Source organism: Hemitrygon akajei, chromosome 4 (assembly GCF_048418815.1).
Source record: "Hemitrygon akajei chromosome 4, sHemAka1.3, whole genome shotgun sequence".
NCBI classification, from domain to species: Eukaryota; Metazoa; Chordata; class Chondrichthyes; order Myliobatiformes; family Dasyatidae; genus Hemitrygon; species Hemitrygon akajei.
The window spans coordinates 80,749,017-80,774,216 of record NC_133127.1 but is presented as its reverse complement, the minus strand read 5'-3'; the positions used below and the strand labels follow the sequence as shown (position 1 = coordinate 80,774,216).

The 25,200-nt window shown below is 43.2% G+C and overlaps 1 protein-coding gene across 5 annotated transcripts in view; it reads right to left on the bottom strand.

Annotated features, from left to right (window-relative positions):
- Nucleotides 1–19,102: 19,102 nt before the first annotated feature.
- The window catches only part of ttc29 (tetratricopeptide repeat domain 29), a 366,818-nt gene continuing 360,720 nt past the window's right edge, over nucleotides 19,103–25,200 (bottom strand). For all 5 annotated transcript variants that reach the window (XM_073042934.1, XM_073042932.1, XM_073042933.1 and 2 more), the window contains one exon: nucleotides 19,103–19,893. In XM_073042934.1, the coding sequence (XP_072899035.1) occupies nucleotides 19,817–19,893 (77 nt within the window). In that variant the 3' untranslated portion in view covers nucleotides 19,103–19,816. The remainder of the gene's footprint in view (nucleotides 19,894–25,200) is intronic.

The following is a 25,200-nucleotide window of genomic DNA, read 5'->3' as shown; positions in this document are numbered from 1 at the left end:
TAGACTGGGAGAATGGGAAAAGAAGTGGCAGATGGAATACAGTGTCGGGAAGTGTATGATCATGTACTTTGGTAGAAGGAATAAAAGTGTAGACTATCTTCTAAATGGAGAAAATTCAAAAATCTGACGTGCAAAGGGACTTGGGAGTCCTTGTGTAAGATTCTGTAAAGATTAATTTGCAGTTTGAGACGGTGGTGAGGAAGGCAAATTCAATGTTAGTATTCATTTCGAAAGGATTAGAATATAAATGGAAGGATGTATATATCAGCTGAAATAGCTCACTGGGAGAGCATTAGACTGACGATCTAAAGGTCCCTGGTTCTTTACTGTTCGGTACAGCATTGTGGACTAAAGGGCCTGTATTGTGCTGTAGGTTTTCTATGTTTCTATGTAATGCTAAGGCTTTATAAGGCACTGGTGAAGACTCAGTTGGAGAAATGTGAGCAGGTTTGGGCCCCTTATCTAAGAAAGTATGTGTTGACATTGGAGAGGGACCAGAGGAGGTTCATAAGAATGATTCTGGGAATGAAAGGCTTATCGTAGGAGTGACTGAAGGCACAGCACTTTTATTCTCTGGAATTTACAGAATTGAGGGAGATTTAAATGAAACCTATTGAATCTTGAAAGGCTTAGATAGATTGGAGAGGATGTTTCCTATGGTGGGGTTGTCGAGGACCAGAGGGCATAGGCTCAGGATATAAGGATGCCCAATTAAAATGGAGATGAGGCAGAATATCTTTAACCAGTGGGTGGTAAATTTGTGGAATTCATTGCCACAGGCATTCTGTGGAGGCCAGGTCATTGGGTCTACTTAAGGCAGAGGCTGACAGGTTCTTGATTAGTCAGGGTGTGAAAGATTATGGGGAGAAGGCAGGAGATTGGGGTTGTGAAGGAAATGGATCAGTCATGATGAAATGGTAGAATAAACTCAATGGGTTGAATGGCCTAATCTGCTCCTTTCTCTTATGGTGTTATGGTTTAAATTAGGAAGGACTTTATAGTCTTGGAATTCTAACCCTTCAGCAGATCTCTTTATCAGCTGCATTGCCAGTCTAATGATTACTACTGTCAACTATGTTGCCTCACGTGTTAATTCATTACATTGATGTAGTTTTATGACACTTGACTAGTGGTAACAAAATCAGAGTAGATACACTGTGAAAATCTAAAATGTGTACAGTGTTTTGAGGGCCTTAAACAAAATACCATCTGGTTGGAATTTGTAAATGTCATTGAAAGAAATGTGAGTGATTGAATCAGGAATTGATTATTTAATATGGTTTAAGTAGGAACCCATGATGGAAGGTGATGCCTTATGCAGGATCACACTGATGTTTTGCCATGTATTCTGGTGGTTGATGGATATCTGGTATCTTATCATGACAATATCATGACTGCCCTGGGTCTTAAAGGAATCTCTGGCAGGAAATCCCTTGCAGTACATCCAGTCATTGTCTCCCACTCGGACTCAGCTACACGATCCAGCTGTTGATGTTTATTTTAGGAGAGGTGATTGCGTATTTGGCTCATTCTTGCCCTTCCTCTTGGCACTTCTGCGCCCTGGATGCCATGCCTCCTGGCTGGACTGTTTAAAGCAAGGGTTTGTCCTTTTGCTAATGAAATTATGGAGCACACTGACCATTACTAAGTATTCCAACCCATTGAATGTATATCGGAATATGACTGAAACTGGTGTACACTGTTCAGAGATTGATTTTGAGTAATGAGAGAAATAATTCTATGGGTTATTTTCTAACATAATTGTACGAAAATAATGTTAAATTAATAAAAAAAAGTCTGATGTGGATGTTAATGAGATAAAAGAAGAAAAATTGTGAATTTATGACAAATCAATGGTGATTTGGGAGATGTGATACCAATATCCTTGCACTAGAGCTGTTGGGAGTGGTTTCAACTGTTACGTACCCCGTAACTGGGTCACTTACCAGCAAAGATAGAGAGGTCTGTTGAAGTCTGATGGTACTATTTTTAAAAGTCTTTATTTATAAAGGGGCACAAAAATAAGATTAATACCAACATTCAGATAATATACGTCGTCAATACTCAATCTAAAAGCGTGGGTATAGTAATAATCATCAATAAGAAATAGCTCTATCGTTTGTCTAGGGGGTAATATATTGTCCGTTGGAAATATAAAAGTCACTCAGTTCCTGCAGGCTTCTGGTTTTGGGGACCACTGGGTTTTCACTTGTTGGAGAGAGAGAGATTTGTGAGAAATGAGTCGGGGGAGTTGGTTCCCCGTTGTTAGTTCAAGAAAATCGTTTCTGTGATACCCGCCACTGGCTCCCAGGCAAGGGAACCGAACGCACGTGGCTTCCTTCAAATGGCTGCCCGCTATTACGGGATCGCTAGCGTGTCTTCTGGTGCGTCTGAGGGGCTGTCTCTACAGCCCCTCTTTTATCTTGACTCGCAGGGTAGTAGATGTCAATCAGGTTGGGGGTGATGCAATCTCTCTCTCAACCAGCCCACTTTGCCCGAAGGCTTGCACGTATCCTAGTCCCCAATCCACAAATGTGTTTCCAAGAGACAATGGCCAATGTCACGTTATTTTGCATCGCCGGGGAACGAGGCATCCGGCACGTCTCTCTCCCATTTCCTGGGTCCACTGACCCCCCCCCCCCCCAGTGCTCTTGCGATTCTCGCAAAGGAGGGGGCTGCGGGCATAACACCTGCGATTCTCACAAAGGAGGGGGCTGCGGTCATAACACAACTAAAATGGAAGAGGGGATGGAAACTCATACTATATGATAGAACTGAAAATGAGTCTGCAGGTTTTGAAGTAGGTGATGGGTTTAACATGAATGTAAGGAAGGAAGAGCAAAGAGTTAAATTGTACCACAGAGGCAAATTTCACAAAGGCAAAGAATGCAGGACTGAAGGTGCTGTATTTAAGTGCATGTAGCATTCTGAACTTGTGGCACATTTAGAGATTGGTCGGTATGATGTTGTGGGCATCACTGAGTCGTGGCTGAAAGAAGGCCATAGTTGGGAGCTTTACATCAGTGGACATACTTTGTATCTAAAGGACAGGCAGGAAGGCATAGGCGGTGGTGTAGCTGTGTTGGTAAGAGATGGAATTACATCTTTGGAAAGAGGTGACATAGGATCAAAGAATGGCGGGTATGATGGCAAAGCAGAGGTGGCTGAAATAGTTAAGGACTGCATGAAAGCTGATGAAAGGGCATATAAGGTAGCAAAAGTGAGAGGGAAGTTGGATGATTGGGAAGCTTTTAAAGTCCAACAAAAGGCAACTAAAAATGCTATATGATGGGAAAAGATGAAATATGAGGGCAAACAAGGCAATAATATAAAGCAGGATACCAGAAGGTTTTTTCAGTTACGTAAAGAGTAAAAGAGAAGTGAGAGTTGATATTGGACTACCGGAAAATGATGCTGATGTGGTAGTAATGGGGGGCAAAGAAATGGCAGATTAATGTAATGAGTTACCTGCATCAGTCTTAACTGTGGAAAAAAATAGCAGCGTGCCAGGGAGGAGGAGTGAGTGCCATTGCTATTACAAAGGAAAAAGTGCTAGGAAAACTCAAAGGTCTTAAGGTGGATAAATCACCTTGACAAGATGGACTACATCCCAGAGTCCTGAGGGAAGTTGCTGAAGAGATAATGAGTGCATTGATCATGATCTTCCAAGAATCACTTAATTCTGGCATAGTCCTGGAGGACTGGAAGATTGGAAATGTCACTCCACTCTTTAAGAAGGGAGGAAGACAAGAAAAAAGGAAATTATAGGCCAGTTTACCTGACCTCAGTGGTTGGGAAAGTGTTGGAATCTATTAATAAGAATGAGGTTTTGGGGGTACTTGGAGAATAACGATAAAATAAGTCAAAGTTGGCATGGTTTCTGTAAAGGGAAATTTTGCCCAACAAATCTGTTAGAATTCTTTGAGGAAGTAACAAGCAGGGTGGACAATGGAGAGGCAGTAGATGTCAATTACTTGGATTTTCTGAAGGCATTTGATAAGGTGCTACACATGAGACTGCTTAATAAGATAAAATCCTATGCCATTTTAGGAAAGATACTGGCATGGATAGAGGAATGGCTGACAGGCAGGAGACAGCAAGTGGGAAAAATGTGGGCATTTTCTAGTTGGCTGCCAGTGACTAGTGGTGTTCCTCAGGGATCAGTATTGGGACTGCTATTTTTCACATTATTTGTCAATGACTTGGATAATGGAATTGAAGGCTTTGTGGCAAAGCTTGCGGATGATATGAAGATAGATGGAGGGGTAGGTAGTGCTGAGTACAATGCTATTGCAGCAGGACTTAGGCAAATTTGAAGAATGGGCAAAAAAGTAGCAGATGGAATACAGTGTTAGGAAATGTATAAGAATGTATTTTGGTAAAAGAGACAATAGTGTGGACTATTATCTAAATGGGGAGCATGTTCAAACATCAGAGGTGCAGAAGGACTTATGAGTCCTTGTGCAAGACTCTCAAAAGGTTAATTTGCAGGTTGAGTCTGTGGTTAAGAAGGCAAGTACAATGCTGGCATTTATTTCAAGGGGAATAGAATATAAAAGCAAGGAAATAACGCTGAGGCTTTATAAGACACTGGTGAGGCTGCACTTGGAGCATTGTCATTAGTTTTGGGCTGCAAATCTCAGAAATGATGTGTTGTCGTTGGAAAGAGTCCAGAGGAGGTTCACAAGGATGATTCTGGGAATGAAGTGGTTTATATATGAGGAGTGTTTGGCAGCTTTGGGCCTGTGTTCACTGGAATTTAGAATGTGGGGGGGGGGGGGGGGGGAATCTCATTGAAAACTACCAAATGTTGGAAGGACCGGATAGGATGGATGTAGAGAGGATGTTTCCTCTGGTGGGGGTATCCAGAACTAGAGGGCACAGACTCAAAATTGAGGGGCAACCTTTTAGAACAGAGGTAAGGAGGATTTTTTTTTTAACCAAAGAGTAGTGAATCGGTGGAATGCTCTGACACAGACTGCGGTGGAAGCCAAGTCTATGGGTATATTTAAGGCAGAAATTGATAGTTTGCTGATTGGTCAGGGCATCAAAGGTATAGCAAGAAGGCAGGTGTACGGAGTTGAGTGGGATCCGGGTCAGCCATGATGGAATGGCGGAGCAGACTCGATGGGTTGAATGCCCTAATTCTGCTCTTATGTCTAATGGTCTTATGAACATGAAGATATATGGTCAAGCCACAGCAATCGCGTCGCTTGCCTCCCTCAATAACCAGGCAAGTCCCATCAAGCCTTAGTCTTTCAGCTCTAAAAAACACTTGTTAGACCACACTTAGAATATTGTGTTCATTTCTAGCCACCTCATTATAGGAAGGACGTGGAAGCTTTAGAGAGGGTGCAGTGGAAATTTAACAGGATGGTGCACAGATGAAAGAACTTGTCTTTTGAGGGAGCTGGTGCTTTTCTCTTTGTAGAGAGAGTGAGAGGTACTTGATAGAGGCTTACAAGATAATAATAGGAACAGATAGAGTGGACAGCCAGAGACTTCTCCCCAGGGTGGAAATGGCCTATACAATTTCAATGTAATTGGAGGAAAGTATACGGGAGATGAATAAATTCTTCTTGGGTTTCAAGCTGGGTACAGGTATCGATTATAACTGACGTTTTGATGACAAACGCTGCCATTTTCATCAGGGATAATGTCTGGGTAAGTCTAGTCCAGTGGTAATTATACCACCATTGTCCGTCCCTCCTGATTGGTTATGGTTAGTCCTCATCTAATTAGGTTTCTGCTCTCCTACCTCGAAGCTCAAGTCACAGCTTACGTGGATCAAGGATGACCTGGGACTTGGGTCTGTTGGTGTTTAAAGGAACGCAGAGCAACGTATATCAGTCAGACAGGACACACAGTGGAATGCGCATGAAGGATACAGGAGGCGTATCTGTTAGGGTTACCCAGAGAGATCGGCGGTAGCAGAACACTGCATTCACGACAACCATAGGATTCACTTTGATGGCACAAAACTACTGTGCCACGCCAATGTCTTCTGGGTCTGCCTAGTAAAGGGAAGCCATTGAAATAAAAGTAGAGGAAAAGCATTTTTGCAAAGATGAAGGTCTCACTCCAAGTAAGAACTGAAATTCAATTGTAAACAATGTGGGAAAGCGGAAACCTGATTGGATGAGGACTAACCAATCAGGAGGGATGGACTACAGGGCTATAAATACCACTGGACAAGACATACCCAGGCATCATCCCTGAAGAAGTTGGCAGAGTTTGTTTTAATCGATACCTGTACCTGGCTGGAAGCCCGAGAAGAGTTTACTTGTCATATATGTCGGGAAAGCACTAGATCCTTTTTTTTAATATATAGGGGAGATGTCAGAGATAAGTTTTTTTTAAAAACACAGAGAGTGGTGAATGCATGGAATGTGCTTCCAGGGGTGGTGGTAGAGGCAGGTAGGGACATTGAAGAAACTCTTAGATAGGCACCTGAATGATAGAAAAATGGAGAGCTCTGTAGGAGGGAAGAGTGATACTGATCTTAGACTAGGTTAAAAGATTGGCACAATTTTGAAGGCTGAAGGGCCTGTACTGTGCTGTAATGTTCTATGTTCCATGTTTTAATCCTGTATGGTGGGATGTTAATTAAAAAATGCATTGTTTATTTTGCTTGAGTTATTCTGGAGGGGATTTAAATATAACATTAGTTAGTAGTTTGATATAAAAAGGACGATCCTGGAGGTACTCAGCATATCAGGTGGGAGCTATGGACAAATGTGGTTAATGTCTCAGGTTAGTGGTATCCCATCAGATGGAAGTTGAACACCCAACAATATGGATTTGAATCCCATCTGTGGAATCCAAATTAAAGTTAATAAGTCCAGTATGCAAATACTGAACAAGTTGCATTTTTATGGCAATCTGGAAGTTTCAAGATCACTATTTCTAAAAGAAGCTGTCTTTTACAAATAGTGATCTTGAAACTGCAAGATTCTCGTAAAATGCATCTTGTTCACAGATGTTGTTACTTTCTGAAACGGGGTAGGAGCAAATCAGGGATAGACAGTAAATGTTGGTATTGTCACTGATGTCCACATTTTGTGAACGAATACATGAAAAATTTCTGGAGTATGTAAATATAACTCCTGATATATTGTATGTTCTAATGGAGTATACAAGTTATTTAAATTGTGCACACAAGCCTAAAGTTTCGGTGGATGGGTGGATCGAGGGTTGGTGTCACAGCAGGAGACCCATGTGTCATTGGGGGAGTCGGAAAATCTACTGCTGTGTGCCCGAAGACCAGAGATCTTTGCAATCTTCAGGCACAGAACTTGAAAAAAGCGACATAACAGACCTTTAACATCGTAAACCAGTGGGTTGTTCGTTATGTCTCCCTGCTTGCGGGGAAAATGGGAAATGGAGACACCTCCGTCTCCCTTATTAGGGAAAGAGAGAACCTGTGGTATGTTGAATGCAGATGAAACGCAAAGTCTTTGTGGTAACTTCAAGTGTGTGTCTTTGCTATTGCTTTGCTCACGCTCGAGTGCTTGGTGGCCATGCCGATGCTTGCTTTTTTTTTTCTGGTGGGGGGATGGGGAATTGCTGCTTGCAGCCGCTTACATGTAGGAGGGGGGAGCTGGAGGGGACTTTGGGGTTCTCACGTTTAACTGTTGTTCATTCTTTGGGGCACTTCTCTGTTTTTGTTGGTGTTTGCGAAGAAAAAGCATTTCATGATGTATATTGTATACGTTTCTCTGACATTAAATTGGACATTTGAACCTTTGAACAATAATAAACGTAGATATTAACATCTCATGTTGGGTATTCCTCATGTTGGGCATTCCATTGCTGAAAGTCGCTTGGGGCATTGTGCCCACTTAGCAAAGTCTGGGCTGGCAGTTAAAAATCAATGACCATGAGGATTCCTGTTACTTTTTCTTGTTTTCTACTGAACCAGGTCTCCAAGTGATATATGGAACACCCAGTGCAAGATTCTCTGAACTTGGATATCAGGTTCTCATAATATCATTGGAATCTGAAATCCTGGATATCTAGTCTCCTGCACTGTGCAGCCCATGGAAGTTAGAAAATTTCTTCCCTGCATAATATCAGGATCTGACTACACTCCTATTGCCCTAGCTTAAATCTGAGCTATTACATTTGGTGATACCATCACAGGACATCCAATGTTGATTTCCTACAATGACAAGGAAATATGGCTACAAAAAGAACAGTATTTATATAAAAATAAATGCAGATACCTTGTCACCATCTCTAATGGATTGTTCTGATATGTAAAATATTCAGTAGTAACTTCCCAGCAAGTTCTATTTTTGTTGATTGTATACAATATTCAGATTAAACAACTTTTCATTCCTCATCCAAAATGATCAAGAATTCATCATTCATCAAATAAGGGTCCTCAGGTCTTGCCTTTTACATTCAATAAGGGAGGAGGTACAGGAGCCTAAAGACCCCGTTCAGTGATTCAGCAATGGCTTCTTCCCCTCCACAGTCAGTTTTCTGAACTCCACGAACCTATGAGCAGTTTGTTATAACTACTTTGTTATTCCTTTTTTGCACAATCTATTTACTTCTGCAGTCTATAGATTTTGTATGTCTTTGCAATGTACTACTGCCACAAAACAACAATTCTTTTGTCATATGTCAATGACGATAAAGCTGATTCTGAGTTATACAATTAAGGCTATCTGCTCGTGTTTCTATTGCGAGACTGGCTCACTGTGCCAATCAACTTGAAGATAGAAAGCAGAGGTCGATGATGGAATGAGGTAGGAAACAGAGGGATCAGCCATGATGGAATGGCAGAGCAGACTTGATGGAACGAATGGCCTAATTCTGCTTGCATGTCTTATGGTGATGGTGGAAGGGGGTTGCTGTTGGACTGGAAGCCTGTTACTAATGCTGATCTCCATGGGTGAGTGCTAGGCCATCCAATATTTGTCATTGGTATCAATGATTTGAATGGGAATATGCAAGATATGGTAATAAGCTTGTAGATGACACTGAAGTAGATGGCATCATTAACAGTGAAGAAGCTTATAAAGATTTACAGAGAGATCTTGGCCAGATGGGTAAATGTTGGGACTCTTTTTATTGGAGTATACGAGAAAGAGAGGTGATCTTGGAGAGGTGTATAAAATTGTGAGGGGCATATAGGAAGGCTGAATGTAATCAATTTTTCTAGGATTGGCAGATTAAGAACAAAAGGGCACAGATTTAAAGTGAAAGGAGAGAGATTTAATAAGAAGCCAAGGAGCAACCATTTTCACCCAAAGGATGGCCAGTATATGTAATGATCTGCCAGAGGAAGTGGTTGAGGCAGGTACATTGATAACATTTGAAGGTACTTGGACAAGTACATGGAAAGGAAGGATTTAAATGATTAAGTGTCAGACACTGGCAAGTAGGACTAACAGAAGGGAATCTTGGTCATCATGGGCCAGTTGGATGGAAGAACCTGTTTCTGTGCCAGCTCTATGACTTTACACTGTGGAATGTGTCAAGCATGCACAGGCAGGCAGCTCTCAGTCTCCACCCAGCTAACAGGAGTCTCCTGCCATTCACTTCCAACTCATCACCTGCTGCCTTTTTAAACCCAGCTCTCATCCACAGCCCTTGTTCACTCATTGAACCAGTCGGCCTCAAGCAGTTGCTTCAAGCTTTCAATTACTATGTTGCTTGTATCTGTTCTCTCTTGTATTGTGACCCTTCGTGGTTTATTATTTTGCAGTCTATTATTAGAGTTACCGTTCATCACTGAATTGTCCCCACTGCTCTGTTTCAGAGCCAAGCCTGCATTTTCTGGCAGGAGGGGTGAACCAGCGATTGACCCAGCAGTGTTTGCTCGCCTAAAAAAGTCATCTGCCAACATGAAGTACACTGTCCAGAAGCAGCAAGAAACCACTGACCATCTGCTTGCCACTCTCACTCACTCTCCAACTCATTACTGCAGCCCTGCACCAGTCAACCTCCCTTCGAGTCCCGGATTCCAGTGCCCAAACTCTTCAACAGATCAACTTCCTGTCTCAGTGCATCCTACACTCTGAGCTCCAGTCATCTCTGTATTTAAAACAAATCCAAGATGACTACCTACCTGATGAAGTGCAGCGAGCTGTTCAAATTTTTAAAAAAGCAGTGCAGCATGTGTCACTACAGAAGGGAAGAGAGAACATAGTTGGCTTTAAAAAAGGCAGAAAACACAAATTTGCGAGTTCATAAACAGTGCGTACTGGATGATAATTATAATAAAAAATAGTAGAAATGGCTGACTACATTGGAAAGATAGGCATGTTCGATTGCATAAGGGATAACTGGAATATGTATACTGAGAAAATACAGCAATATTCTAAAGTAAATGGAATAGCCAATGAGAAACAGTTTTGCTGAGTGCATTGGGTGGAAAAGAAAAAAGTTTGCTGAGAAGCTTGACTGCTCCAACTAGATCAGCCGAAATGAACTTTGCTGATACTGTGTAAATAATGCAGGAACATTTAGAACCAAAACCATTGTTGATAGCGGAATATTTTAGGTTTCATAAATGGAATCAAAAGGCAGGGGAGACCATTTCAGCTTACATGCTGAACTGAAGAGATTCTCTGAGCATTGTCAGTTCAGTGATGAGCTTAATGATGCACAGAGAGATGGTTTAGTTTGTGGAATCTTACAGGAAAGCATTCAAAAATGGCTCCTAACTAAAGCACAACTTACATTTAAATGAGAAGTTGCTGTATCAATGGAAACAGCAGACAGATGCAATTGGGTTGCAGTCAGGAATGTAAGTGAGTGTGAACAAAATTGCAACGTCTGAACAGAAACTGCCTGGCTGAACAAATTGTGTTGCCATTGTGACAGAGTACAACAGATCAATGTAGGTTTAGAGGCAAAACTTGCAGAAAATGCAACAAAGTTGGACACATACAAAGAGCATGCTGGGCAGACTAAAATAAATGGATTTCACAGAGAAGAGGAAAAAAAGTGAAACTGAAGTTCTAAAAAGAGCACTAATCTGCATGCTGTTGATGAAAAATCTGACAATGGTAAGAGTGACACAAGACTGAGTAGCCCAAAGGTTTACAATGGAAAAACTAACCATAGTAGACAAGCAATATGGCTTACACCAGAAGTGAACGGCAAAATAATTAAAATGGAATTGGACACTGGCTTAGCTGTTTCAGTCATTTCACAAAATGAGTTTGAATGGCATTTCCAAGATACTGAACTGAAGCCTGCAGATATCCAACTAAGAACTTACACCAGAGAGAAGATAACTCCTGTGGGAATGGCATTCGTAACAGTGAAATACAACAGCCAACAAGTCACATTGGGCTTGTATGTGGTAAAAACAGGAAGGCCAACATTATGGGGCTGTGATATACTGGGACAACAACAACTTGATTGGAGATCCATCCACTGTTTGCATTCCACTTACCCTGCAATAGCTTCAACTGAAAGCAAATTAAGAAAGGTACAGGATGATGCCACAATAGTATTAAGTAGGCCATTGAAAAACTCAGACATATCAAAGATAAAATATAGTGTTAAATGAAAATGCTATATCCAAGTTTTTACAAAGACCGTCCATTCCTTATACCAGCTGTGATGAAGTAGCATGTGTGCTAGATCACATGGAGTCTGAAGGAATTAGTTCCAAAGTTGAGTGCAGCCCATGGGCAATGCCAGTTGTCCCAGCAGCCAATAAGAATGGGCCTGTCAGGATCTGTGATTTTAATGTTACCATCATCCCAGTACTGAAAGTAGACTAATACCCTCTGCCCAGGATAGAGGATATTTTGCAAACCTTTCTGGAGGACTTAGCTGAGGCCTACCTGCAGTTGGAGATGGAAGAAGAGTCCAAAGTGTTTCTCACCATCAATACTCACAAAGATCTATATTGCTATAATAGGCTTACTTTTGGAGTAGCATCTGCACCTGCACTCTGGCAGAAAGCTGTGGACCAGGTGCTGCAAGGCTGCCCAGGCACTCAGTGTTACCTGGATGACAGCATTGTTACTGGCAAGGAACATCTCCAAAATCTGAAGACAGTATTAAAAAGATCAGAAGATAATAGTCAGAGCACAAAGCAACCAGTGTGAATTTTTTTAAACCAAGCATCACTTACTGTGCTCACACTATTGACGCACAAAGAATACACAAGTGTGCTGAGAAAATTCAAGCAGTGGTGGATGCCCCATGGCCAAAGGATATGTCACAGACCTTTTTAAGATCAGTCAATTACTATAACAGGTTCCTGCCAAACCTGGCATCTGTGCTCTACCCCTTGAACTCACTACTACAGATCAGGAAGAAATGGCAATGGACAAAACAGTGTGAGGTGGCTTTCCAAAAGACAAAGGGAATGGTGATATCAGACACTGTACTCACACATTATTTATTTTATTGAGATATAACATGGAGTAGGCTCTTCTGGCCCATTGAGCTGCATCGCTCAGCAATCACCCAATTTAATCCTAGCCTAATCATGGAACAATTTACAATGACCAATTAACCTACCCACTGCTACATCTTTGGAACTTGGGAGAAAACCCACAGGGAGAACACACAAACTCCTTAGAGGCAGCAGTGGGAATTGGTTGACATCGTCTGATGAAGCTTGCCATTCTCTGTTTGGGATGCCAACATGTTCAGATGAAAGGTGTCCGGAGCTGTCACAGCCACTTACTGCAGTTGCAGGGCCAATTCCTACAACCACCACAGAGGAGGCCCCCCACGACCTGAAAATGTTTTCACAGCCACAAGTCTCTCCTGCCAAGCACAGTGACCATTCCCCCCCTTCCCATGTCAGGAAAGACATTATCCCACAAGAGTAAGAAATTCTCCACAGTGATTAAATCTTTAGACATGAATGGAACAAATTAAAATTCTTTGACTGTTTAAATAAATCATTATAGGTTATATGTGAAAATACATAAGTGGCATATGTCATCACACCACCATGTCATACATGCACATCTAGCTTAAAGATGTACAAGAGTTATTCCCAGTTCTGTGTTTTGCTTTTCTGTTTGGAGTTACAAATATAACAATTACCATCACGGCCTCGAAAGGCAAGCTGTCTACTCGGGAGATACCCACTGACTTTGAAATCATCACCAGTTTTGCCACCCATATTGACAAGCCTCTTATGGAACAACCTTCCAGATCATCAGCAAGACCTCCATCTCTATTACAAGAAATACTTCAGGTTGCAGGAGTCTTGTCAGCATTTCTTCCAGAACCCATGCAGCTAGAGAGAGCTCCCCTTATGCCACAAGAGCACAAGCTCTGGGGGAGAAACAAGTTGCTTACCTATTGTGGAGCAGCTGACCACCAACACATCAAATGCCCACTTTGTCCAGGAAACGGCAGCACCACCATGTAGAGACAAAGGGCATTCTGTGCCTCCAAATACATTGAAACCTCATTCTTAACAATTGAGTCCACCAACTTCCTAACCACTGAGGTTAGATTAACCGGCCTATAGTTTCCTTTCTTCTGCCTCTCTCCCGTCTTGAAGAGAAGAGTGACATTTGCAATTTTCCAGCCTTCTGGAACCATTCCAGAATCTAGTGATTCTTGAGAGATCAGAATGACTGCCTCCACAGTCTCTTCAGTCACCCCTTTTAGAACCCTGATGTGTAGTCCATCTTGTCCAGGACAAGATCTTCAGATCTTTTAGCTTCCCAAGAACCTTCTCCCTAGTAATAGTAACTGCACTCATTTCTGCCCCTTAACTCTCTCAAACTTCTAGTATACTGCTAGAGTCTTCCACAGTGAAGACTGTTGCAAAATACTTATTCAGTTTGTCCCCCATTACTACTTCTCCAGCACCATTTTCTAGCGGTCCGATATGTACTCTTGCCTCACCTTAATTCTTTATATATCTGAAAAAACTTCTGGTACCCTCTTTGATATTGCTTCATATTTCATCTTCTCTCTCCACCCCCCAATTGCTTTTGTAGCTGTCTTTGTTGGCTTTTAAAAGCTTCCCAATCCTCAAACATCACAAATTTTTAATCTATTTTATAGCCCCTCTTTTACTTTCATGTTGGTTTTGACTTCCCTTGTTAGCATACCTTTAGGATACTACTTCTTCTTTGGGATGTACCAGTACCATCTTAATTGCTCCCAGAAATTCCAGCCATTGCTGCTCCACCATCATCCCTACTAGCATTCCTTCCAGATCAACTATAGCCTGCTCCTGGCTCATGCCTCTGTAATTCCCATTACTCCACTGTCATATCAATACATTTAATGTTAGTTTCTCCCTGACAAATTGCAGGGTGAATTCCATCATACTATGATCACTGCCTCCTATGGTTTACTTTACCTTAAACTCACTAATCAATTCCAGTTCTTTGCACAGCACCCAGTCCTGAATAGCTGTTGCCCTAGTAGACTCAACCACAAACTGCTCTTGAAAGCCATCACATAGGCATTCTACAAATTCTCTGGCTTGGGATCCAGCACCAACCTGATTTACGTAATCTACCTGCATATTGAAATCCCCCATGACTATCATAACATTGTCCTTTTGATATTCCGTTTCTATCTCCCATTGTAATTTGTAGTCCACATCCTGGCTACTGTTTGGAGGCCCATATATAACTCCCATCAGGGTCTTTTTACCCTTGTAGTTTCTTAAATCTACCCACAAGGATCCTATGTCACTTCTTTATAAGGATTGATTTCATTTTTTTTTAATCAACTGAACCACATTGCCTACCTGCCTGTCCTTTTGATACAATGTGCATCCTCGGATATTAAGCTCCCAAATATAATATTTCAGCCATGACTCGGTGATGCCCACAAAGTCATACCCGCCAATCTCTAACTGCAGTACAAGAACATCTACCTCATTCTGTATACTGTGCACATTCAAATACAACAGTACCTGATTCCTGTATTGGAAAGCCTTTTTGATTTTGTCCTCCTGCTACACTGCAACTCATACCATTAAGTTCCAAAATCACCATTACACTCTCCCCTTGATGGATGGCAAATTTGAAACACTCCACGGGGCCCAGATCTTCAACAAACTGGAGCTTCAGTGTGTGTATAAACTGATATGCATCTGCCAGGAGAATGAGTGGAAGATAATGTTCATAAAACTCATTGGCCTATATGAATACATGGTGACGTCCTTTAGGCTTTTCAACAGTCCAGATATTTTCCATGCCTTCATTCACCAGATCCTCTGAGACATGCAGCACAGGTATGTGTTTATTTAGCTTGATGACTTTCTCATCTTCTGCAAGAACCCCCAAGACCACATCTGACACAATCATTCAGTCCATCAGCATCTCCTTGAAACATACTGTACTGCAAGTTAGAGAAATGCCAGTTCCACACTCCAGTCATTTCCTTCCTGGGTCGTATCCTTTCACCCCAAGGTATAACCATGGACACAGAGAATGTGCACGCTGTCGTTGAATGGCCCTGATCACGGTTCCTCAAACAGTTACACTGCTTCTTGGGTTTCACCAACTTCTACTGCCACTTCATCAGGTACTACAGCCAAATTGACACTCCTCTCGCCTCCCTCACTAAATCAGAACCTGACCCGCTGCCTCCAACCATGCTTTTGAGGAGCTCAAGAGACGCTTCACCACCGCTCCCATTCTCCACATCCACACCCCCTCGAGACCTTTTGTGGTAGAGATAAAATGCATTTGATGTGAGCACCAGACTATCCTCACCAAGCAAGGACCAGATGGGAAGACACCCCCTTGTACCTGTTATGAACCCCATAACTGGGTCACTTACCAGCAAAGATAGAGAGGTCCGCTGAAGTCTGATGGTACCATTTTTAAACGTTTTTATTTATAAAGGGGCACAAAAGTAAGGTTAATACAAACATTCAGATAATATACGTCGTCAATACTCAATCTAAAACACGGGTATAGTAATAATCAACAATTCGAAGTAGCTCTATCGTTTGTCTAGGGGTAAAACTATTGTCTGATGGAAATATAAAAAGTCTTGCCAGTTCATGAAGGCTTTTAGCCGTTTGAGGGACCGCTGGGTGTTCACAGGTTGGAGAGAGAAAATAAACTTGCCAGCCTGTTGGACTCAAATCGTGGAATCGGGAACGTGAGTTCCCCGTTGTCAGTTCGGAATCCTTTTTGGGGTTATCAGCCACTCGATTCCCTAGCTAGGGGAACCAAATCACACGTGGCTCCCGAACAGCTTCCCGTCCTTACGGGAGCGATGAGCGATGGTGTCTCCGTCTGGTGCGTCGCTGGAGTACCGCCTCCTGCAGTCTCCATTTTATCATGGCTGGCAGATTTGTAAATGTCAATCAAGGTAGGGTGATACAATCCCCACCCCACATTGCCCGAGGGTGTCCATGTCCCTGATAGCTGGCACGTACTATAGAGTTGCAATTCACACAGGTGCCTCTAAGAACAATGGTCAAATCCGTTGCATTGTCCCTCATTTCCTGGGTCCAAGACCCAAATTAATAGCGATCTTGCGATTCTCCGGAAGGAGGGGGCTGGTCCCGCACCCTTCGGCCCCTCAGAGCTGTGGTACATTCATAACTTACCTTCTTCTGCAAGTTCAACTCTACATAGCACTGTTATGGAACAGGAGACAAGGAGCTACTCACCATTAAATGGGCCTTGGAGTAATGGAGACTTCAGCTGATGGGAAACACCAAGCCCTTCCTGATCTGGACTGACCGTCAGAACCTCATACCTATACAACAGACCCTCCAACTCAATGCACATTAAGCTGACTGGGCCCTCTCTTTGAGATATTCAGCTTCACCATCTCCTATTGACCCAGCTCCAAGAACACTAAGGTGGATGCCCTGTCACGCCAGTTCAACCCAGCTGAAACTTATATTGACCCTCAACCCACCATGCCATCCTTGCAGGTCCTTGCCCCAATTGTCTGAGATCTTGAGAACCAGTTGTGCCAGGCCCTAGAGCATGAGCTTGCTCCAGCCAACACACCTGACAACTGCATGTACATGCTTGTGGCCATGCATACTGAGGCACTCCAACTGGCCCAGTCCTCATCCCTCCCGGCTATCCAGGCGCACGACGGTTCTGGTGGCTCACCAAGAATGCAGACATCAGTTTGTCACTGCCTGTCCTCAACGTACTCAGTCCAATTCCTCCAACCAGCAGTCCTCTGGGCTCCTGCAGCCCTACCAGTCCCTTGATGCCCATGGCCCCACATCACCATGGATCTCATCACGGGTTTGCCACCTTCTAATCGGGCCACAGTGATTGTGACAGTGGTGGACCGGTTCTCCAAGGCAGTTCACCTCATTGCCTTCTCCAAACTACTGTCAGCCACTGAGACAGCGGACCTGCTTCCCCAACAAGTAGTTTGTCTCTCAGGACCTTGTGTCAGGCTGGGGCTCACAATTCATCTCCCATTCCTGGCAAGTCTTCAGCTCCCTCCTTTGTACCTTAGTGAGTTTGTCCTCCTAACATCTGCAGACCAATGGTCAGTCAGAAAGAGCCAATCAGCAGGTGGAAAAGTTTCTGTGATGCATTCTGCCTCTAGCTCTTCCTCATGGAATAAGTATCTGCTCTAGGCCAAACTGTCCCATAATCTGCACAGCTCTTCTGCCATGGGATGTCACCCTTTGAAGTGCTTCATGGCTACTCCAGTCTGGGAACCATGTCTGGCTGTCCACTCCAGATCTGCCCCTGCGCACCAATCCCTACAAGCTCTCATCCCGGTTCATCGGTCCCTTCAAAATCACCCATCACATCAATCCAGTCACCTACCATATCCAGCTGTCAGCATCCCTCGGGATCACATCTGCCTTACACGTGTCCTGCCTCAAGTCCAGTTTCCATGGATCACTCAACCCAACTGAGCCTGCAACACTGGAATCTAGGATGGTAGAAGGTGGTCCAGTGTCCATGGTTCCCAGGTTGATGGATTCACGTTACAGTGGATGGGGTGTGCAGTACCTGGTCGACTGGAAAGGACCCAGAGGAGGTCTCGGGTGCTGTCCAGTTTTGTCTAGAATCCATCATTGATCTAGGAGCTCCACTGGGCCCATCAGGATCATCCTGGGTCATCGGGTGACAGCCGTAATTTGGGAGGGTCCTGCCATACCCTTGAAGGCACCTTCCAGTCTCGATCCAGGTTGCAGGAGTCACCTGCCACTCATTTCGACTCATTGCTTGCAGCCCATTTAAACCCAACTCTCATTCACAGTCCTTGTTCACCCATCAAACCAACCAGCCTCAACCAGTTGTTCCTTGCCTTCAGTTACTTTATTGCTTTGTTGTGTTTAGTGTCTGTTCTTTCTTGCTTTGTGACCCCTCGTGGCTTTTTACTTTGCAGTCTATCATTAAAGTTACTGTTCATCGCTGAACAGTCTCTACTGCTCTGCTTTTGGGTTAAGCCTCCTCTGCACTTCCTGCCAGAACTGTGTCTCTGAAATGAAACAGCATGACCAAGAAAGGTATTCTCTATCATTAGTCAACAGAATGAATTTCAGAGGCAAACCGCTGTGTGGATGCTACTAAACTTTCAGGCATGTGGACCTTAACATTCATTTCCGTCTTGTGATAAAATATTTTGGCTGTACATGGTACAAATGGAAACAGCCTATTCATGCTGTATTTCTATACAAAATAAAACAAATAAACAAACAGGACTGGGGTATAGAGTTGGCCTGTGGTTACTGCATTGGGCCAGAAACCCAGAAGCAGAGTTCATGGCAAAAGGGTAAGGTCAAACATCTGGTTTTTGTGAGCTAGCAGTAGAAAATTATATTGTTCATTTTAATTGCTTTAAAGACAAATTTGATTCACAAATGGAATCTGTTACTACCCCCCCCCCCACTTAATTTATCTAGGCTAGATTTAATTGACTCCAACCAGACATAACAGAGTTTATGAGCCTGATTGCAGAGGTACAAGATATGGGCAAACTCAATGTCTTGTGAAACGGCAAGAACAAGTCAAGAAAACCATAATGTTGAAATGCATAAGCTGTAACAATATTGGGGCAAATATTCTGTTGAGACTCACAAACACTATGATGAAAAATAACTGAGACACTTTTCAAATTATATTCACATCTGAATCCAAGGCAAACATTTAAATCTGCTAAAAGTTAAAACAAGGAAGTTGTTTGATATTTCCAATTAATATTTAATAAAAGCAAAGTCTTTTACAGATTTTATTGTTTAAGGCATCAGCTGATTAACAAGGAACAATGTATTATTAGAAGTGCTTAAGTATTTCAAATTATAAATGGATTTGAAATCAGATATTTAAGCAAAGCTTATGGGTAATTATAGAAAGATAGCTGCACATAACATGTTCCAACAGGGGAAGAAGCAATACTCATTTTTTGATATATAGTCAAGGAAAGATGCATTCCAGAGCTGTTCATTCACTTTGGTTAAGTAATCAAGAATATTTTTTTTATTAAAACTAATCTCTCTATTTGATCTGGGCCAAGTCAAAATTATTGCAGAGAAATCCACTCCTACATGCACTGTTGACAATAATTCACAATGATAATTTTAATAGCTACCTAAGAAAACAATATTTCTGATGAAATGCTTACAACTATAATCTTTGCAACTTACAGCAAAAAACTCTAAGTGAAAATTAATGAACAAAGATGTTAAAACTGACAAGTTTAATAATCACTATGCTCTGCATGGTGAAAAATTTAGAATTGAAAGCAAAAATGAACACCATTAATGAACAAACCAGTTCAAAAAGAGATTATTCATGATTATTTGGCTTTTTTCATTGATGACTTAACTGATACCATATGAATTCAAATTGGAAAAAGTGCCACAATCAGGAAGTACATGAATTTCCTTTCTATTTCTCTAGCCTTAATCCACAGTTTCAGCAGAAGGTAACCTTGCTTCTGTTGTTGGTTGTTGGCTAAATGGTCTTCCTGCTGCAGCATCTGTTGGAAAAAATCAATAGAGTTTAGAATAGCTTCATAGCATTTTAACATTAACAAAGATGAACATAATACAAACGGAGTAAATTTTACCCTCAAAACTGGTGATTCAGAATCAAAGTGGATGTAAAACCTCCGATATCTTTAATGCATTTGGATTTAATGGAGGCAGATGGTGTGTTCAGTGTCAGAACAATTATGCTTGTCAAATGAATGTATAATAAAGTTTTATACTTCTCATTTTATCTGCCTTCCAAGTAGTCACATTACTGGTCAGTCATATTTCCATGTAGTTAGAACCTGTGCGGACAAATTAATTTTCTGACAACTGCTCTACCATTACCTCAAGTTCATGACAATTCTTTCCATCTTTTACCATCAACATTCAAGAAATTTGTGTTTTGTTCCATTTGTAAGTGATATATTAAATTATAGATCCCTCAATATCAGGCCATAGCCATGATATACTGGATTATTTGACATTATATTTCAGAAAGTCGCCTGAAGTGCTGCTTCTGTGGTCTCTGGCTTCCTGCTCAATGTTCCTGTAGTTTATAACCTTCTTCTCAGTAATTTCCAGAGTCTCTGATTTTCTGAGCCACTGCTTGAACTTATACTCTTTTATCCCGGTTCTAAATCCTAAAGATACCCATTTCTACTGCAGACTTTTGCAAATTACTGAAATTAAAATTAAATAAATATTATTCCTGCCCTATCTGTAATTCAGCCCCAATTCATTTTTTAGTAAGAAGGACTTTATTAATTAGCTTAATCATCGGGTAAATGCATATAGCTGAACTACCTTTACTACATCATTCATGCATACAATAGCAAATTTGGGTTCCTCTGGTTTTGAAGCATTACCAAATATGTCAATACAAGTATCTGCTCTCTGACTTGGAGGAAAATTGAATGATAATTTCTGTGGTAATTGTTTTATTACAAGTAATTTATGGGACCCACTTGAGGAATTGGAATCTGTCTTGGAAATAGATGCAAAAATGCTTCCATGATTATAGGCTATTTTAAGAGTTCCATCTTAATACAACTTGAATAAAATCACATTGACACTGATAGTCGGGATAAATCTTGACCAAAGTAAGATGCTGGTTTGGATAGAGTACTCTACTTTTTGAACTGTATATTCATATTGAGATAAATACAGTAGCAAATAAATGGAGAAGGAAAGTAAAATGTTAATGTTGACATGTTCTCTACGTGCATTTTTGCAGTTTCACTGTTGGGATCATATGGTATACAAAATGCAATAATAATAGCAAAAACTGTTTTTAGGATTACAGGATTTAAATTCATTGCTTATTTATCATTTTTAGATATCAAGATAAATGGATTTTGCCATCATTTTGATTGGTTCTGATACAGCTTCCAGGCATGATCTCCAATTCTGTGCCCCAGTTGGGGTTGCAGAAATGGTTTCCCCACAGAGCAAAACCTTTGGGATCTCCACGTACACAGGAAATGTTTTGTCTAGAAATGTGGGTTCACACTCTTTTGGTGTGCTAAAGATCCAGCACATAAAGGGGAGTGATAATGTGCTAGCGGATTGTTTATCCAGGTGCTGAATTAAGTATACGATGTATGGCACGGTAGGGTAAGGTATTAAAGAAAAGGGGCACTGTACTTGTTACCTGTTTAGATACTGACTTGAATGTATAACAGTAGTACTCTGTGAAGAGAAAAGCTTGTGTAGTATGTAGATTCAAAAAAAAAATTCCTGTGTCAACCTGGTTTTAACCGCTGGTTAAAAACCCATTATGGGGGGAGGTGTTATGCCGTTGGCCCCCTCCTTTGTGAAAATCGCAAGAACTCTAGTTAAGGGGGGTCAACTGACCCAAGAAAGAGAGACGTGCGAAAGACCACGTTCTTCCAAGAAGCAGAATAAAAGTGACTTTGACTATTGTCTCATGGAGACCACCTGAAAAGCCCTCGGGCAAAGTGGGCTGGTTGAGAGAGAGATCGCATTACCTGCAACTTGATTGATACCTGCGATCCCGTGAAGAAGTATAAAGGCGGGTCTGAGGGGAGGACCCTCAGATGCACCCAGCAGATGCACCCAGCAGATACGAGATCGATTCCCGTGGGAGCGGGACGCCATTTTGAAGGAAGCCACGTACGCTAGATTCCGACTTTGAATCTGTGGCTAAAACCGACGAAAGACTGCTTTTAAAATAACAACGGGGAAGTCTGCTCCCCTGATTCCAAGGATTTGCTCTGCCAAGACGACGGGCAAGTGTGCATCTTTTCTAAATTATAAAGGAAAAAGCCTGCAAACTTCTGAGTGACTCTTAAGACTTCCGTTGGACTCAGTATTACCCCCCTAGACAACTGTAGAGCTTATTTCTGATTGATTATGGTTACACCGGTGTTTTAGATTGAGTTTTGACGATTTGAATGTTTTGTATTAACCATACGTTTGTGCCCTTGTTGAATAAAACGTTTGAAAATAGTAGCATCCGACTCAGCTGATCCATCTATCTTTGCTGGTAAGTTACCTGGTTACGGGACCCTGCTGACTGCCCCTGTGGCTCCTCCCACAGACCCCTGTATAAAGGCGACTGTGGCCTGCTGCTCTCCCTCATTTTCCCAGGATGTAGTGTTGTTCTTCAGTCAATAAAAGCCGATATCTCACTTCCTAAGTCTCGGCGTGAGTTATTGATGGTGCATCAATTTTATTGACTGAAAGTTACAACATGGAAACCGCTTTACGCCCAGAACGCCTAGACTTGGACCCCCAAGACCCTGGAGCAGCTCTTGCCTTTGAACACTGGCTGGTGTGCTTCCAATCGTACTTAGAGGAGGTTCGTGCCACCGACTCGGCTGTTCGGCACAAACTTCTCTTCTCGAGGGTCGCCCCAAAAGTTTATTCGTTCATCAGGGACATATCCACCTACGAGGAGGCGCTTGCCGCCCTCCAAAGACAGTACCTGCGGCCAGTAAATCCAGTTTATGCACGGCACCGCTTGGCAACACGAAAACAGCGGCCTACGGAGTCGACTGCTGAATTTCTCCGTGAACTACAGGCACTCGCGCGGGCTTGTGACTGCCAAGCGCTCACAGCAGAACAGCATAAGGAACTCTTGGTCCGAGACGCTTTTGTGACTGGGGTCCGGTCAGTGTGTATCCGCCAGCGGCTGCTGGAAAAAGCTGATCTTACCTTACGCTCCGCGATAGAGACGGCCGATACGATAGAGGCTGCGCAGCTGTACGCCGAAGAGGTCCAGCCGCGCGATTCCCCGGTTCCGAGCGAATTCGCCAACGCCGCTGCCAGTCGCGGTATCTCAAACCCAACGAATTCGCCAGGTATGAAACTCTGTTACTTTTGTGGGCTTCTGAAACATGCCAGAAACAGCTGCCCGGCGCGCGAAGCGACTTGTTCCAGCTGTGGGAAGAAGGGCCATTTCGCCAAAGTATGTAAGTCTAAACCGCGCTCGGGGTCGAGCAGCGCTGCGTCTGAGACCTGGGGGCCGCCATTTTGCATGACCGGATGTGGACAACCATCTTTGCCGGCGTCACCAGGCCCCGCCCCCGCCTCGCCATCTTGCATGCCCGGATGTGAGCGGCCAACTTTGCCGGCGTCACCAGGCCCCGCCCCCGACACGCCCCGTTCAACGCTGGCTTCCGTGACCCTCGATCAAAGCGCTCCGCACCAGCTCGCAAGGTCGATGATGGACATCCTGGTGGAGGGGCACAGGACTAGCTGCCTGTTTGACACGGGCAGCACTGAGAGTTTTATTGACCCGGCCACAGTGAAACGCTGCGGACTCGTGACACGGCCGATACGTCAGAAGATCACCTTGGCTTCAGGGTCGCATTCCACAGACATCCGGGTGGGTTGTGTAGCGACATTGGTGGTGCAGGGCACAGAATATCGGAACTTTGCGTTCCTGGTCATGCCTCGGCTGTGCGCACCTGTGCTATTGGGGCTGGACTTCCAGAGCCATCTCGAAAGTGTGACTATGGCATATGACGGGCCCCACCCACCACTCACTGTCAGGAATCCTCAGTTTGGTGGGACTTCGCCATATACTCCGTTACCACACGCACATACACCCCGAACCCCACATCCCGCCCAGCACCATGCCGATAGCTGTGCTGCTGACACTATTTGCAACCTCTCCACCCTCAAGATCCCTCCCCCATCGCTGTTCACCAACCTGACCCCCGACTGTAAACCTGTGGCAACTAAAAGTAGGAGGTACAGTGCGGGGGACAGGGCCTTTATTCATTCAGAGGTGCAGCGGCTGCTCAGGGAGGGGATCATTGAGCCAAGCACAAGCCCATGGCGGTCCCAGGTGGTCGTTGTTCGGACTGGGCAGAAAAATAGGATGGTTGTGGACTACAGCCAGACCTTCAATAGATTCACGCAGCTTGACGCGTACCCCCTACCCCGCATCGCGGATATGGTCAACCAGATAGCTCAGTACAAGGTGTACTCGACAATTGATCTGAAATTCGCTTATCACCAGCTCCCCATCTGCCCAGAGGACCGCCCCTACACCGCCTTCGAGGCGGGTGGCAGGCTCTATCACTTTCTGCGCGTCCCATTTGGTGTCACAAATGGGGTCTCAGTCTTTCAGAGGGAGATGGACCGGATGGTGGACCAGTACAAACTGACGGCAACATTTCCCTATCTAGATAACATCACCATCTGTGGTCGCGACTGGTCGGACCATGACGCCAACCTCCAACGTTTTTTCCAGGTGGCCAATGCTTTGAACCTCACTTATAACAAGGACAAGTGTGTGTTCAGGACCACACGACTCGCTATCCTTGGGAATTTTTTTAAACAAAGGGGGGGTGAATGTGGTGAACTAGATATACCTGTCTGACTGCTCCTGTGGCTCCTCCCAAGACCCTGCTGACTGCCCCTGTGGCTCCTCCCACAGACCCCTGTATAAAGGCGACTGTGGCCTGCTGCTCTCCCTCATTTTCCCAGGATGTAGTGTTGTTCTTCAGTCAATAAAAGCCGATATCTCACTTCCTAAGTCTCGGCGTGAGTTATTGATGGTGCATCAGTGCACAGAGTTAGTTCCAAAATATTTACCTCATACAAAAAAAAAATCAGAAAATTAGCTAAAAATCCAGCTAAGAAATCACCAAGATGGCTTTCAACTTAAATTATGCATTAAAAGTTCCCCTGGACAGTCCTGGTTGCCTCCAGATCATAATCACCATGTCATTGTCACTCTGAAGCCTGAGAGTGAGTCATAGCCTTTAAAGAACCTCTTTAAGAGGTAGAATCAGGTTAAATATCACTTGCTGGCATGTTGAGAAACTTGTTGTTTTGCG